Source organism: Globicephala melas, chromosome 12, assembly GCF_963455315.2.
Source record: "Globicephala melas chromosome 12, mGloMel1.2, whole genome shotgun sequence".
Classification (NCBI taxonomy): domain Eukaryota; kingdom Metazoa; phylum Chordata; class Mammalia; order Artiodactyla; family Delphinidae; genus Globicephala; species Globicephala melas.
This window is the reverse complement of record NC_083325.1, coordinates 2,975,801-2,993,195: the sequence shown is the minus strand read 5'-3', so window position 1 is coordinate 2,993,195 and position 17,395 is coordinate 2,975,801. Positions and strand designations below refer to the sequence as shown.

General features: G+C 46.8%; 1 protein-coding gene across 1 annotated transcript; it reads left to right on the top strand.

Moving 5' to 3' along the window:
• Positions 1-13: 13 nt before the first annotated feature.
• Positions 14-10,706, top strand: C12H2orf49 (chromosome 12 C2orf49 homolog). The gene is made up of 4 exons (XM_030845028.3): positions 14-170; positions 2,137-2,303; positions 5,045-5,426; positions 7,739-10,706. The coding sequence occupies exons 1-4, from the start codon at positions 69-71 to the stop codon at positions 7,793-7,795; spliced, it is 708 nt and encodes a 235-aa protein (XP_030700888.1). The 5' UTR covers positions 14-68; the 3' UTR covers positions 7,796-10,706.
• The last annotated feature ends 6,689 nt before the right edge of the window (positions 10,707-17,395 follow it).

The following is a 17,395-nucleotide window of genomic DNA, read 5'->3' as shown; positions in this document are numbered from 1 at the left end:
GGGACGTCACTTCCGGGACGCTTCCTCGCGGGGCCTTGTGGGTAGCCGGCCGGGGTCTCCTGGCGACGATGATGGCGGGGGATGTGGGCGGTCGCAGCTGCCCCGATTCGGAGCTGTTGCTGCACCCGGAGCTGCTGTCCCAGGAGTTCCTTCTTCTCACCTTGGAGCAGGTGCGGCGCGCCGGGGCGGGCGGGCCTGCTTGGGGGAGGCGCTGGGACTTGAGCTCGCCCCGGGGAGTCCTCGGCGGCGCCGGACACACCCGCCGCCGGCACGCCGGTACGCCTGCCGCCAGGTCGAGCTTCTCTCCGCCCCGCTCGGGCCGGCCGGGTCTCCTCACTACCCTGTCCGGGAGAGAGACGTCCTCAGAATATCAGGAACTCCCGGGAGTTAGGACTTACGTTTTTGGGTCCTGGTGACTCGGAAAGGGGAGTCCAGGCGACCCCCGCGGCCTGGATGTAAGCAAGAGCCTCCGAAGAGAGGGGCTGGGGTAGGTCGTAGAAGAACGGAAAAGACGGCTGGCGGTCCCCGACTGCCAGGGCTGGAGGGCATCGGAGAAATCGACTGTTCTCCACTCTCACTGCGTTCAAAGATGGGGAAACTGAGTCCCAGAGAAGTGGCATCACTTCTGTGAGGTCACACCGTTGGTAGATGGTGCAGACAGGCGAACTGGCTCTCAGTGCAGCGTTTGCTCTTTTTCAGCTGGTGTGGCCTCTGATAGCAGAAGAGAAATAAGACCAAAGAAGTGATGAGTTTTGTTCAAAGTGGTAGAGAATTACCGAAAGCTTTTGAAGGGGTTTAAGTAGCATGTTTTGTTGTTTTCCTTGTGTTTTGTTCCTCCCTCGGTACTGTTGCTCTGGTTTCCTCAAGCTCCCCTGCTAAGTAGATTATTTTAGGGATGTCAGTTACCTTTCTTACCTGTGGTTCTCAAACTTTTTAGGTAGGTCACAGTCACCCCGGAGCTTGTGAAAGCACAGACTGCTGGGCTTCATATTCCAGAGTTTCAGATTCAGTAGTTTGGGGTGTGGCCTGGAAGTTGCCATTTTTAACGAGTTCTTGCTGCTGGTCCAGAGACCACAGTTTGAGAATCACTGTCCTGGGGCAGTGCTTCCCTAACTAAGGTGTTTATGGATTCTGTAGGAATGTTGTCCAAGAGAAGCCCTAGCGTTTCCCCGTTCTTCTGAGTGAGTACAGGTGACACTTGATAATAAAGAATGGTCCAGTATGAGAGATAAAAGAAGTAAAATTTGTGCTTTAAAATTTTGAAGAACAAAAGGAAAGGGGATCAATTTATCAGAGGGCAGATTGGATTTGGTCTGTCAGTTCTAAGCACAAACGTTTCCACGCCTTTCTGAATTGTTGAGCCCACAATCTCCTTTCCATCCTTATTTTCCTTCCTAAATCCAACTCTATCCGTAACTGCTCCTATGTGTCTGCTGTATGTTTTCTGTTGAGAATGAATCGGAAAGTGAGGTGATGCAGAGAGGGATAGTTGGACGATGACTGGGAGCCATTGAAAGGACTGGTACAGACATGAGGGGCCGCTTGTTCTAGTGTGTGCTGTTATCAGGACCATCATCAGTAAGGGGAATGCAGCTTCCATCCGCAGAGCCATTGAAGTCTGGGTGGTGAACTTCAGTTTAAGAAGCACTATTAGGGAAACATGGGGAATAATATACAGGGTGAGACCTCCAGCCCGCTAATCTGATCATGATAGTAACACTCTAGATAACTTTTTGACAGGATGTAGTAATTGTTATCATTGTTTGTTTTCTTTTGTCTGGTCTCCCCAGAAAGTCCCTCATTTTCAGTTTTGTTCATAGATTAAGATGCTGCTACTGGAAATGGTCTTTATGCCTCCTGTGTGGGCTGAGCAGTGTGGACAGCTGTCCTTGTCGCACTGAGGACATATGACCGCTGTCTTTAAGATGAAGCTGAACCAAAACTTTGAAGAGCTTAGTGTCTCTGTAATACTGTTTCTTGCAGTATCATATAGAATGTTAGGCGTATGTCTAAACGTGAAAATGGTTTTATACTTGTAATTTAAGCAGTCGTGTTTTACCCTGTAAGGTGGGCAGTTGGTTAGTTATTAAAATGAGAGATGTTGTTTTGAAATTACTTTTGTTTCCTTTTTTACAGAAGAACATAATTGTTGAAAATGACATGAGAGTAAACAAAGACAGTCTGACCGATCTTTATGTTCAGCATGCAATACCACTGCCTCAGAGAGATTTGCCAAAGAATAGATGGGGGAAGGTGATGGAAAAGAAAAGAGACCAACATGAGATAAAAAATGAGACGAAAAGGTACTTTTCCGTCGTTCTGGTTACCGTCTTATCTTATATGACTAAACAATTTTGCTTTTCTTTTTTCCCCAGATAAACTTAGGTAAACAATATTGACTCAGCGACTGTTTATTGAGTACCAGGTACTGTGCTGTAGCCTGAATAAAACTGACAGAATTCCTTGCTCATATTTTAATTGGGAGAAACACAATAAAAAAGTTAAGTAAAATACAAGGTATGCTACATTGTGGTAAATGCTAAGGGAGAAGTGAAACAGGGAAAGGGATGACAATTTACCTAAAGTGGCCAGGAACAACTTCACTGAGAAGTGACATTTCAGTAGAGAGACCTGTAGAAAGTGGAGGGCAAGCCAGCGTCCCAGGCCGAACCTGAGAACCTGGTCAGGAGTGTGTCCACACGATGTGCCAGGAACAGCCCAGAGGCCATCAGGCTGGGCAGGGAGAATCAAGGGCAGAGCAGGGAAGGAGGTGCACAGGGGTGAGTGCAGGAGGTGGTCAGTCGTAAGAACCTTGGCTTTGCTCTGAGATGAGAGCCATCGGAGAATTTTGAGCAGAGTGATGACACCATCTGATGTACATTTTAAGAGGTTTACTTTGGCTGCTGTACTGAGAAATGATTTAAGGTTGGGGGAGGGGAATAGGGAAACCACTTAAGGGGTTGTGCTGTAATCCTAGCAGCAGATGGCAGTGACTTTGACTGAAGTAGTGGACTTGGTAAGAAGCGGTTGGGGTCTGGATGTGTTTTGGAGGCAGAGCCAATAAGATTTGTTGAATTGTCAGAAAAAAGTGGAGTCAGATAAGACTCTGAGGTCTTCGAATAAAATAGAAATGAAGAGATGGTCGTGTAGCTTCAGGTATACTATTTTAAAGTTTTAAATTCCAGAAAATTTTTCATAAAACCACAAGCAAATGAATTTCCTTTTATAAAGAAAGTTACATTTAACTAATCAGTGTAGCTGGTTAGTGAGGACCAAGTATCCTAAGATCCCTAAATGGGCTAATTATTTCTTTTCTTGTGTCTGTTTATCACAAGTGGGTGCTATTGATTAATTGCTGAATTTCTTTTCAGAGCCTTACTGTCACAGGCAGTGCACTAGAGAAAGTGGGGGAAGATGGAGTGAGAGGGCTGGGTGAGGAGAGCGCGGGCTCTGAGTTAGTGGCTTTAATCTCTAGGTACAAAGAAAAATTCATGACTGATAGGGAGATCGTTCCCCAAGTCTGAGAATAGTTGAAGAACGTAACGTGTGCTCATCTGCGTATAGTCTTTTGGAGAACAGATGTGTGTGCAGTGTCACTGTTGGTCAGGAGCACATTCAGTTCAGGGTGAGCATCACTTTAACTCCGTGGTTACAGGCCGTGTATTAGTGTTAACTGTTGTAAACCTGTGAATTATGCCGTGTATACCTTTAATTTATTTTTGCTGACTCTTGTTAAGAAAGTATTTTCTTCTTGACCTGCACATTCAGGCACATGGTCGTAAGCAAAGCTTTCAATACTATTATGTTTTACTTCCTATGGTAATCCCTCTTAATTCCTCTATATCATTTTGGAAAGGGTCTTTGACTGTTTGTAAACATCACAGTTTGACTCTCAAATCAGAGCATTAAAGCTGGAAGGATCTAAGAGACCATCAGGCCTTTTTGAATTGCTGATGCTTTTCCCAGAGGAGCTGAGCTCCAGAGGGGCTCCGGTGTCCCCCAGGGCACACCACGCAGGCCCAGCTCTCGCTGCAGCGCTTCTCCAGCTTCAGCGTGGTCCTGAGTCTTAGGCCGGCCTCTCCCCAGCCGGAGTGTCCTGCCCTCAGTCCTGCTGTCTGTTCCCCTCTGAGGTGGCAGTGGGTGGACATTGAGCTTGTTTTTCATCTTCTACCAAATGGTGTTCACTGGCGACCTAAGAATTGGTGAGTCTGGCCAGTCACCTAGGATCTGGGTAAAATGCAGATTCTGCATCGGTGCAGGTCACAGCCCAGGTGCTGCGTTTCTTTTGAGCTCTGAGATGGTGCTGAAGCTGCTGGCCCCTGAGCAGCAGAGCTGAAGTGCTCTTCCTGATGACTCAAGTTCTTTTACCATGTTTATTTTAAATAAACAGATCATTTGAGGTATAATTAATAATGAACAAATGAATGCTTTTATTATTCATCTTTATGATTAAGAGTGGAAGTTAGGTTTTCGGAAGCTAAATGTGAAGACCTGCCAAGTTATAAACTTAAAATTATACAAATGTTACAGTTAGTTTAGAAGATGCCGTGGCTTTAAAGACCTTTAATGAATGGAGTAGGATGTCCTGTCCCGTTGTTTGTAGACTGCCATTATGGTAGTTTAGTATAGTTTTATAATCTGTTTCCTTTCTAAATAATCATTGATACATAGGTAAGATAACCCTATCAATAGGATGGTGATTTTAAAAAATTAAAAAAAAAATTTTTTTGTTACTAGGAAATCCTGTTTTAAGTTTTGGGGTTAGTTGGTGGATTGATGCTTTAAAAATAACTATGTACACATGAAAGGTAACTTTAAATTTTTGTCAATAAATATTTTAAACTTAAAAGCACTGGAAAATTATCATTTCACTTAAACTAATCATAGAAAACTGCATTTCTTGTAGTCCTATTTCCAGTAGTCCTACTTAGAATAGATTAGTCTTATCAATAAATCTTTTTCGGTCATTGTTTTACCTTTGAGTCCCAGGGAACTGGTTTGCTGTCCAGAGGGTATTTTTCATGACACATCTCTCCGATTTCAGGAGTAGCACTGCAGACGGGTTTCGGAAAAGACCCCTCATCGTGTTTGACGGGAGTTCAACAAGTACAAGCATAAAAGTGAAGAAGACGGAGAACGGAGACAATGACCGACTCAAGTCCCGGCCTCAGGCCGGTGCTACCAGTAATGCCTTTCGAAAATTGTCAGATTCCTCTTCAGGTGTTTCACCCCTAATTTTGTCTTCCAATTTGCCTACGAACAATAGAATGGAACACAGTAATAATGACACTAAACAGAACCATGACTTAACGCATAGGAAAAGTCCTTCCGGCCCTGTGAAGTCGCCGCCTCTGTCGCCTGTAGGCAGTACTCCGGTGAAGTTAAAGCGCGCCGCTCCCAGGGAGGAGGCCGAGGCCGAGGCCGCGGTGAGTGTGGACAGGACGTGTAATCGTTCTCCAGCCCGGCAGTGATCCGGCTCACTTGTGCACCTCATTTCTCGTGTGTTTGAGTCCTGGACTCCATGATGATAAGCTAATGTTTCTTAAAGTGCACTCAGTTTATTTCTGCTTAAAATGTGTAAAGAGAATGTCTCTTAGGCCGTTTTCCTAGATTTTCCTCACTTAGATCCTTTAACTATCTTGGAACTAAAAGAGAGAAATAGTCCTTTGTTAGCAAGGCTTAGAACATTAACTCAGTTGCCCAGGGTCGCACATTTGTTAAGTAGCATTTTAGAGCTTGACCTTGAGTCTGTTTTGCACTTACCTTGAAATCACACCAGCATCTCTAGGAGTTACCCCTTGCCTCCTCCACCCCTCACACGTGCCTGTCTTTAGAAGGCTGGAGTCTCCTCTGTTGCGCTCTAGTAGACTTAGCATTTGGATGCCTGGATTTCGTACGGCAGATTGCTGTAGTTACCGTGGTTTATTTTGAGTTTAATTATGAGATTTTACATATCTATATATATTTGATCTTCCCATAGTCTTCTCAGAAAAGTGATTTCACTTTTAAACATCCAGCAGTTTTATAGCTTTTATTCCTTATTTTAGTTCATTCAGGCTGGTATAACAAAAAATACCATTGACTGGTGGCTCAAACAATAAACACTTATTTCCTACAGTTCTGGAGGCTGGAAGTCCAAAATCAAGGTGCTGGCAGATTCAGTGTCTGGTAGGGCCCACTTCCTGGTTCAGAGTCAGCTGCTTTTCACTGTGTCCTCACATGGCAGAAGGGGCAGGGGAGCTCCCTGGGGTCCCTTATGGGGGCACTAAACCCCTTCATGAGGCTCCACCCTCATGACATAAGCGCCTCCCAAAGGCCGCGCCTCCCAAAGGCCCCGCCTCCCAAAGGCCCCGCCTCCAGGTACCATCACATGGGGGATTAGGTTTCAGCACAATTCTGAGGGGACACAAACATTCCATCCATAGCATTCCTGTAAGTATACTTTGGCTTTATTATCATCTTCAAGTTGTGTGTCAAAGGGAGCAAAACTCTGAGTGGTTCAGACCTTCTAAAATAGCAGACCTGGGGCTTCCCTGGTGGCGCAGTGGTTAAGAATCCGCCTGCCAATGCAGGGGACATGGGTTCAAGCCCTGGTCCAGGAAGATCCCACATGCTGTGGAGCAACTAAGCCCGTGCACCACAACTACTGAGCCTGCGCTCTAGAGCCTGCGAGCATTAACTACTGAAGCCCATGTGCCTAGAGCCCGTGCTCCGCAACAAGAGAAGCCACCACAATGAGAAGCCTGTGCACTGCAACGAAGAGTAGCCCCCGCTTGCCGCATCTAGGGAAAGCCCGCGCACAGCAACAAAGACTCAACGCAGCCAAAAATTAAATTAATTAATTAATTTTAAAAAAAAACCTAAAATAGCAGACCCTGGAGAAAGAAAGCTGCTCTGTATCTGAACCGCCCAAAGTTCTCGTGTTAGTTCTTCACTGACTCCTTCCAGCAACCCTGTGAAGGAGGTGCAATAGCTTTTCCCCTTTCACAGATGAGGGCAAAGAAGCTTAAATAATCTAAATGACCTTGTCCAGGTTCCAGAGTCAGTAAGTGGCCAGCCTGCAGTTTGAATCCAGGTCTGTGTGGCCTCAGCGGACGCACTCCTGACGGCACCGTGGTGCCTCTGCCCTCACCCCGTCACTCCTGTGGGGTGAGCGGGACAAGCAGTCCAGACCGTGAATATTGGGATAAGAGTGAGCTTCGAGGAGTTTTTCCCCAGTCTCTTGGAAAGCATTTTTCTATCCAGAAAGCTTTTACTGTTTCAGAGGTGTGATTTTTTTCTCTTTTAAATCTTGTATTAAAGTCTTAGATTGTGAGGTTGGGAGGAGATGGGCTCGGCAGGGAGGAAGCAGGTTGGGAGCAGTCAGTGGTTCTCAACTCCGCATGTGCCTGAGGTCACCTCGAGGGGCTTCCAGAAAACCTGGCCAGAGCCGGAGCCTCGTCCCAGCCCCCTCCCGTGGCCGCTGACTGAGTCGGTTCTGCGATAGGGCCCAGGCCTGGGCATGTTGGTTAGTTGGTCAACTTTACCGTGGGTGAGTCTGCAGGGTAAACATCTGAGAACCACAGCTGGCAAAACGGGAGCCCGGGGCTTGCCTTATTTCCTCACCTTCCCCACCAGGTGGCAGCAGTGCCCCACCGTTTCTGCCTCAGTGGTCAAGCTTGGTGGTTTAAAATGTGCCTTTTGGGTATTCTCTGACATTTCTGCAAGTGTAAACTGACTTCTTCTCATGTCTTTTCAGAATAACCTGAAGCCCCCAGAAGCAAAGAGGAAGATACAGCATGTTACGTGGCCGTGAAGGAAAGTTTCCAAAAACGTAAATATAACTGTAACTGTAGTTTTTCAAACAAGTTCACATTTACTGACAGTATTTACAGAGATCCTGATTATTGTGGAATTTTCTTAAGAGGTTTAAATTAGGTTCAAAAAAATAAAGTCCTTTCCTTTCCTTTTTCCCTCCTTTTCCTTCCTTTGGGGGGAAGAAATCTTGCCTTTCATGCTCCAATTAGGAAACAATCTTTTTAAACAAATGATTTAGTATAAATCATTTATATTGGCCCTACTCAATTAGCTGCAAGTCTGGTATAAAGCATTTGATGAATTTTAGGAATTATTCGCATTAGTCTCTTTTGGTCTTTGGGGAAATTTGAGGTTTTTTAAACTCGGATATTTTAGAAGTTCACAATTTTCATTTCTTTTCCCAAGCAAAAGAAAATAACAATTCATTGCAATATTCTAGTGAATTCTGCCAGACTCCTCCTCAAGGTTCCCCGTGGAAAGCTGTCCAGATATACAGATAAAATGGCTGTTCTTTAAGTGCTCATGTTGCCTCTTTCCCTAAAAATCAGAAGGGGAACCAGTGCTTGCTATCGCTCCTTCCCTCTAATTGTGAATTGACTTCTTGTGAGTAGACCGGCCCAGCCCTTGGACGCTCCTGTCATGTGGCAGCCCTGCCCCTCTTCTCGCGGTGGCTCTGACCTCCCTCTCAGCTCCTGTATCACTCTCTCCTGGGAGCTTAATCTTTTCCAAATGAGGCCAACTTCAAACTCTTCAGGGGAAGTAATCACTTTAGAGGTGGTACCTGATGGCAGAAAGCTTACAGGATAGGAAGGGTGGGTAGAATTCTAGAACCTGAGAATCCAGGAAGCCTGGCAGTGAGGGGAACTCAGCGCGTGTGCAGTCTGCAGAAGGGGGTTTGCTGAGTCGGAGGTCACGAGAGAGCAGCGTGGGGGCAGGGCCCGGCACCCGCGGAGGCACTGCTGAGGTTTCGTTGGTGTTAAGTGGTGTCACTCCAGTTGTGTAGCAGAAGTCAGGTTCACGAGTTCTGGTGTCCACTTGCTGCTGTGTATTTCTAACCAAGGCCAAGGGTACTTTATACTCTTCCCTCGTACGACTGATCTCCGAATGGGGTTTGCCTTTCAACACTTTTTAGAGCAATCCATTCCTTTTTTGATATGTTAAAACAAGCATTTTAGTTCAGCTGTTGAATAGCCTTACAAAAAATTAATTCAGCCTTGCAGGTAAGTACTGTACTAAAACTTTAACCCTACAGTTTTTAGCCTTTCTGCCTTTATCCAGACTATAAATCCATACCGGTAAGACGAAAATGAAAGACACTGAGTGTGGCATAAGTTGTTAATGTTATGCTAAATTGTTAAATGTTTGGTTGTCTGCAGGGCTGATATTTGGAATATTGTTGAAGGACAGCCATAATCCTATACACAGCTGTGTGTTAAGGGAGCTTTTAAAAGTGCAGATTTCAGGGTAGAATGACAAAGTATATTCTACATTCTGTTGTCTCTTCTGCTTCCATCTGCATTTCTCTCTTAGTTAAGAGAGAGTTAGCCATTTGACAGTTTTAAGTCAGTGGAAACTTGTTTTTAGTTACTCAATAAAATTAATTTTTAATTTGTATATTTAACTTACAGAGTAGGTTGGTAATAACAGCTGAACTGTGTAACATTGTTGCTTCAAATTGAAGTTTATATTATGAACATTCAGAATCAGTGCTCATATAGCAGCATATTATTGAGCTATTTTGAGTTTGAAAAGTGGAGAAGCCTCAGCCCTGTGCCGTGTGTCACGTACACTGACATCCGAGCGCTAGGCCTCCTCGCGGTGCGCGGACACAGCTCCGTGGGCCACGGTAGGGATCCGAGGTGGTGCTCTGTGGGCTTTAGAGCTTCCACGGCCTTGGTGTGAACGGCGCACACCTGGACCCCCCCTCGCTCCCTAGCGTGGGCTCATCTGGTGGCTTGGAGCCCTTCCTGGGGTCAGCGAAGGGCAGTCGGTCGAGTCAGGTGGCTCCCAGGGAATAGGCATGTGTCCACTTCCTGCCCTTAGCAGCTGGTCCTGTTCTTTTCTTCCCCCCCCCCGCCCCCGCTTTGTTCTCTGTTTTCCTTTCTCTTACTCTCCCCTCCCCCACAGCTCACTTTCTCTGCTCCTTCTCCGTCACCCTGCAGACCCTGAGCTCCAGGCTTAGGTTTACAAGTTGTGTTGCTCGGCCCGCTTATCGCTGGGGCCGGGGCTAGGCGAGCGCCGTGCTTCTTGAGGACCGCAGACGCTGCTGCGGGGGTCTGCGAGTCTCAAGGCCCTGCGGCACCGGGCGCTGAATTGCCGCAGCGGCTCTGGAGGCGGGGTGGTTTACCAGGGTGGCTGCCAGGCACTCTGCAAGGCTGGCTCAACTACTGCTGGGAGGCTGTGGTATTTCTGCTAGTATTAAAATTCTTCATGATTGCAGTTATTGTTTGAAAGAGTGTTTTGGTTAACTTAAGTTTTGAGAGGTGATTCTAAAACTGATCTAGAGACTCATTTAATAGCAACAACCTGTTAAAAACTTACATTAAGTGAAACTGCCAGTGGATTAAATCATATGTATGTAAGAGCTTCCTTTGTTTACTACTGTGGGACCTCAGTAGTTCTGAGGCTCCAGAACGGTCACGGCGTTTGTAAGTGTTGTGCTCTTTCCATTAAATGCCTGTGCAGGTTTTGTAATTCGGTACAGAAAGGTTAACCTTGTAATGTACATTTTTGTATGTAAAAAGTCTTTTAAGGAGCCTTATCCTTATTTAAATAAAAGGAATAAAATTATTGAGTAGGTTTCTCATTCACAAAAAAATAAAATGGAAACACACTCTGTAGTGATTTGATCTCTTTCCATTTCACTAAACTATGTCAAAAAGTGTTGTTTATTCTTTATAGTACAGCCTTCTGTGCCCAGGTCAGTTGGGCTCAGCCCTGGTGCCAATAGTCCAGCCACGTCTTGGGCCTGCGGGAGGTGCTGGGTCGCCAGGGCAGCCTGCTGTACGGGAGGCCTCCTGCGCGGCTGACTCGCTGGCGGCCACTGCACTTCGTGGGATGGAGACACAGTCCCCCGGACCTGTCCTGTGGAAGCTTTCCTACCAGGGGGCACTGACCAGAGATTCGGTCGGGGGGTTATTTGTGTTGGGAGTGATCTTGAAAAGGTTAATGTTTTTTACTGGTATCTTACAGTTGGAGACTGAAGCTCTAAATTAACTAATTAACTTGGAAAAGCCTCAGGTAACTTTAATACCTTGAACTTAAAAGTAGATCTTTCATTTTTTGTCTGGACAGAAGAGACGAAAAAATCTCATTTCCATTTAGATCGTTTTTTACTAAAGTGCCCTTTGCTGGCTCACGTGCTCTGTGCTGTGGCGCTGAACTCGGTTGTCTTCCCTACTGAGGCAGGAGAGTTAAAGACGTGCGTTAGCAAGTTCCTGCTCAGTGAATGACAGGAAGAAAATCAGTCATGAAACAGTTGAGGGATGGGGGGAGGGCGAGGAGTGGTTAGGGAGGGCCTCCGAGAAGAGATGATGCTTCAGGGAAGGCGGTTTTGGAAAGCTTTCCGGAAGAGCTTCCTGTTGGCGGTGGGTTTTAAAGGGCTGCATGGTCTTTGTTGCTCCTCCTGTCGAAGGCGGAGTCCGTGTCCCCTGCTGGGTGTGGCCTGGCCTGGTAGTTTGTGTTGATCAAACTGGTGCTTCTCACTCCTGGAGCCCTGCAGCAGCCGTGGGAAAAGGCTGTGGGAGAAACGTGTCCCAGCCAGCAGCCAGCACTAACCCCCAGACCTGGGACCGCTTGTCACCCTTCCCCACTTGCTGCCAGGTGAGAGCAGCCCAGGCAGCTGACTCGGAGCCATGAGGGAGCAGAGTGAGGGGTGTACGAAGCCACCAGGTGTTGGGGTGCTTTGCTCCTGGCCCTGGATAACTCAGATGCCAGCCAGGGGCAGAGTGGAGCCCTGAGGCTGGACAGGATTTCACGGCAGAAAGGCTGGTGTGGCTAGGATCAGTGAGAGACTGGGGACGCTAGTATGAAATGACCCCAAAGCAGGGGGCCAGGAGCCAGGTTACACAGGACTTAAACGGGCCGTGTAAGGACTTCGGATTTGATTCTAAGAGCAATTGGAAGCTCTTTGTTAACTGTGTTCAGACTTAACCAAGCGTTCAGTTTAATCAGAAGACTGAAATAAGACTAGTTCAATAAGTATATATAATAGCCCTAAACATTTTTTTATCTAGTAAAATTATCTAAGTTTTTGTTTTTGTTTTAGCATATTTGAATTAAAATATTCATTTTAAAAATATGGCTAATAGAGCTTCCGTGGTGGCGCAGTGGTTGAGAGTCCGCCTGCCGATGCAGGGGACACGGGTTCGTGCCCCGGTCTGGGAAGATCCCAAATGCCGCGGAGCGGCTGGGCCCGTGAGCCATGGCCGCTGAGCCTGCGCGTCCGGAGCCTGTGCTCCACAATGGGAGAGGCCACAGCAGTGAGAGGCCTGCGTACTGCAAAAAAAAAAAAAAAACGACTTAAGTACAGAAGCTGTAAAAAGTGTAACACGTTTAAAATTTTTTTATTTTGATTGAGATATCATAAAATACTATGACTTTTAAAAGTCTTATACAGCTCAGTGAATCTACATATATATGTATTTATGAATATATGTATATAAAAAAACACTGTCCAGATCAAGATACAGAGCAAGGTTGGCAAACTTTCTGTAAAGGGTCAGATAGTAAAAATTTTAGGCCTTGTGGGCCATGCAGTACATAGATGAATGGCCATGGCTGTGTTCCAGTATAAATTTTTAAGAAAACAGGTGGTAGGATTTAGCCCGTGGGCCAACGATACACAGAACGTTTCTTCTAATTTGATAAAAGTCTTGTTTAATGTAAAGGATTATCAAAGAACTGTATTATTTTAGAGCCAGTCAGAAATATTGTGCATTGCAATGATTCCACTGATAGAGGGTAGGTGGGTAGGTGCGGGGTAGGCAGAGGCAAGTTTTGTGTGTGGTGGGACCAGAGGTGGGTGTGACAGCTCAAGCCTTGGTTCACTTTCCAGATGTTTCCTTTTATCTTTGGCTTTCAGCGTTTAGACTGTGATGTGTCTGGGTATGGGTCTCTCTGCATTTTTCCTACTTTGAGTTTGTCATGCTTTGTGGATGTGTTTTTATTTTATTTTTTTGGCTGTTCCCCAACCAGGGATCTTACAGCATGCCGGATCTTAGTTCCCCAACCAGGGATCAGACCTGTGCCCCCTGCAGTGGAAGTGCAGAGTCCCAACCACTGGACCACCAGGGAAGTTCTGGATGTGTATTTTTAGATGAATGTTTTTAATTGAACTGGGGGGAAGTTTCTGGCCATTAATTCTTAACTATTTTTTCTGTCCCTTTTCTCTCTTCTCCCTGGTGTTCCCATTATGCAAATGTTGGTTCATTTAGTGATGTCCACATTTCTCTGTTCATTTTCCTTTATTCTCTGTTTTTCAGTTTCATAATCTTTGTTGATCCATCTTGAAGTTCACTGATTTTTTATCTTCTCCCAACTCAAATCTATTGACCCCTGTAGTGAATTTCTTCATTCTGGCTAATATACTTTTCCACTACAGAATTTCCACTTGATTCTTTTTTTTTTTTTTTTTTTGCGGTACACGGGCCTCTCACTCTTGCGGCCTCTCCCGTTGCGGAACACAGGCTCTGGACGTGCAGGCTCAGCGGCCATGGCTCACGGGCCCAGCCGCTCCGCGGCATGTGGGATCTTCCCGGACCGGGGCGTGAACCCGTGTCCCCTGCATCGGCAGGCGGACTCTCAACCACTGTGCCACCAGGGAAGCCCTCCACTTGATTCTTTTCTATCATGTTTATTCCTTTTTGGTTATTCCCTGTCTGATGAGTGATTGTTCTCACGCACATTCCTTCAGTTCTGTAAATGTGGTTTCCTTTAGTTCTTCGAGCATGTTTTTTTCGTTTTTTTTTTTTTTTTTTTTTTGGTTTTTTTGGTTTTTTGTCTGCGATGGGTCTTCATTGCTGTGCAAGGGCTTTCTCCAGTTGCGGCGAGCAGGGGCTACTCTTCATTGCGGTGCGCAGGCTTCTCATTGTGGTGGCTTCTCTTGTTGTGGAGCACAGGCTCTAGGCATGCGGGCTTCCGTAGTTGTGGCACGAGGGCTCAGTAGTTGTGGCTCGTGGGCTCTAGAGCACAGGCTCAGTAGTTGTGGCACACAGGATTAGTTACTCTGCAGCATGTGGGATCTTCCTGGACCAGGGATCGAACCTGTGTCCCCTGCATCAGCAGGCGGATTCTTAACCACTGCGCCATCAGGGAAGTCCCTCTTTGAACGTGTTTATAACACACGTTCAGCAGTGTTTGGTTGGAGGATCTGTGTAAGCACCTTGAGCTAGTTAAGACCTCTGCTCTTTGCCGAGGAGCTCGTGTGGCTTGGAGAATGCTTTCAAGTCTGTTCACGTCCCACTCTGACTGCTCTTGAGTGGGTGGGTGCAGACCAGTCCATGCCCACAGTCTCCTGGCCTAAGTGGGAGCCCAGGACAGCTCTTCTCAGCTCTTTCCCCAGTTCTTTCAGTTAAACTTCAGACCTGCCTGCCGTTTGGCTTTTTGCTGTTTGTATCATGGAGCCACCAGCCCCCTCTTGACTGCTCGCCACCAAGGTCTCTGTTGTTTTTGACAGTCCCCTCCGGCAGATTTCTCCATTCTTGGTACGAAATAGTGCCCTCCTGCAGAGGTTCACAGAGCTGCCAGTTCACAGAGCCTGCCTCCCCCCTGGGGCTGGACAGTGTTGGCTTCTCCTAGAGTTAACACTCCTTCTCCCAGGTAGGTGCTGGGCAAGTGTCGGGGTGGGGGGACTGGTAGCCCCTGGTCTTCTCAGACTGCCCCTCTGGATATGGAACCTCCACCGCATGAGAGGTTGGGGCCCCGGAATTCTCAGCCTGTCACCCCTGGGGCAGAGCCCTCAACCATAGGAGCCCTTCCCTTCCGGGCAGCACCATCCTGGAGCAGGGCTTCTGTCACGTGACACTGGGGAGTGGGGGTAGGGTGGGATCAGCTGGGGCTCAAATGCCACAGACTTCACTGGTCTCGTTAACATGCAGTCGAGTTTCCTGAATAAATGTTTCTCCATGTGCTGTATGCTAGGAACATTTTCAGAGACTTTACGTTATTTAGTTTGTATACAGTTTCCCCAGCTAAAGGGTTGTTCCACTGGGCAGAGGGTCAGCTGAGCGCAGCTGACCTGGGCTGACGGTGGTGCACACCACCATCCAGAAGTTCCTCCTCAAAGAAGTCAGTTCTTTGAGGCTTGGCGGGGCTGTTTGGATTCTGGTGGTTCAGCCAGCAATTTGTAGGGATTTCACACACATAACTTGGGGCTCTCTTTTTCTAGAATTTTCCATCTCACTTTCCAGAGGCTGTTGGTCTCAAACTCTGGCCTCTGGTTCTTCAAGCTGGTGAGGCTGCAGGTTTTCTAACAGAGCTGTAGCTGCCCTGTGGGGCCTGCCCTGACCTAAGAGCCATAAGAATGGGAAACCTACCGGTTGTCCTCTTCTTCCAGGGCCCACGCCCCTCCAGAGTCCTCCTGCTGTGGGTCATGCTCCAGTGTTCTCAAATTTTTAAAAATATTCTGTCCAGAGTGGTTCTAACTTGTGGGAAGATTATTCCAATAGGAGCTACTTACTAGACGTGGAACTCTCCTAACCGTTAAGGTTGGGTAATTTAACGCTGGCTGTCTAGTGTGCCCGTGGCTATCGTGAGGGGCAGGTAAGACGCTCCATCACAAGATGTAGAAGGCTTTTACTGTTCTAAACACAGTTTGCTATTTTTATTTTCAAAAGCACATCTGCAAGAATGCTTTTACTTTTGTATCATAAAGTAGAAGAAGCTGGCAAAACAACTCACAAGGGGTGGTGGGCGGTATTCGTTTTAAGCAAAGCCTCCAGCTGACTGTCCATCCAGAGGCCTGTCTCAGCCATGATCAAGGCTTTCCCGCACTGACCAGTGCCCAGGTCAAGAAACTGACTTCACGCATGCTCTGCACAGACGGGACTTGATTTCTACCAGATTTTTCTGTTGCAGAGCTTATCATTTTATCATATTGCATTGTCTTAGAAAACTGAAGACAGAAAGTCACAACTGTTACTGTAAACAGAGAAGCGTGCAATGCCCTACCTCATAAATTGGCTCAGTGCTTCCCAACTGTAAACTGCTCTTTCCCAGACGAGTTTACAGACTACTGCCAGGCTAGGGGCTCTGAGTGTTAATCTTTTTTTTACTTTTATTTGCATTTATTTCTTATGGCATTTATTCCTGGGCCATACGCTTTTGTCACTTCAGTTTCTTCTGGGATACCTTTTTCTCCTGTGCAGCCGCCTCTTCTGCTTTAGGGACAATCTACCCTTTTTCAGTGAGGCTCGTCCCCTGTGGCAGGGAGAGCTCATGTATGGGTTGAGCCCACCGTGAGCTCTGGAAGTCCTGCGCCACATCTTGGGGGCTTTGTTCACCTGGACGTGCTCAGTGACCAGAGAATCTACATCCAAGCCCTTAGGTTCAGCATTCCTTTCTGCGTTTTTTAGCAAGTGCAGTAAGAATTCAGCACTGTTTTTGGGCCACCGTTTGGCCTGGGCACACCTACCAGCTCCACCATCGTAACGACGGAATGGCACGTGTTGCTTCTGTCAAATGACATCCTTCAGATATTTTGGTGGCTTTTTGGATGTGCCTACCTTAACGGCCTGGGCAGTTTCACGCGCGTTCTTAAAGTAAACACGAAGATTTGAACCTCTTGATTTGCACAATTTTATGGGGTTTTCTGGGTCAAGTGAGTAGCGAACCGTTTTTAGAGGTTTACCGGAAAAGAGTGTTATTCTGATGGCAGCAATCCTCTCTCTCTTTACTGTCTTTCTTTTCAGAAACACTCGCTTAAGTCTCCCAGGATGCCCTCAGTTGCCCGGGTGTTGATAACTACACGGGCGACCAAGATGTCATTTCCGGCCTCGAGGTGCCTGTGTGCCTCTGCACCCCTCCATTTACGGAGGAGAAGGCAGGCCACTGTCAGGTCCAGACCCATGATGATGGGAGGGCACCGAGCTCTGTCCAGAAAAGTGACCCCATGCTGCCTGCGAGGCCGTTAGCCCATGTGCGGGGCCTGTGTCACTGCATCAAAGGCAGAGCACTGAATTCCATGAGAAAGAAATTCCAACTGAGATTTTCTCTTAAATAAAAGGTGTGATGCCGTTTCAGTCGACACCCACCCAGCCCGCCAGAGTGATGAGTGGCACCCGCAGTAGAGTGTTATTCGTCCTCAGAACCTGAATGCTGCATCACCACTTCACACACTGCGCCTGGCAAAAGATTTTGCTCTGGGTAACTTTATTGTAAGCCATGTAATCTTGCTTCGGGCCCCGCACGACAGGAAGTTACACTGTTGTAAATACCAACTCTTCATTACCGTACGTAGCTTGGAAATGTTCAAGTTCGTGACACATTAATTGCACTTAAAAATTAAATATGCAGTGAAAGAAAAGCGTTTATAAAGGTATCACTCAAAAGGATTTTTACACTTTGATTGGCCTCGCCTGATTACAGAAACTCAAAACCC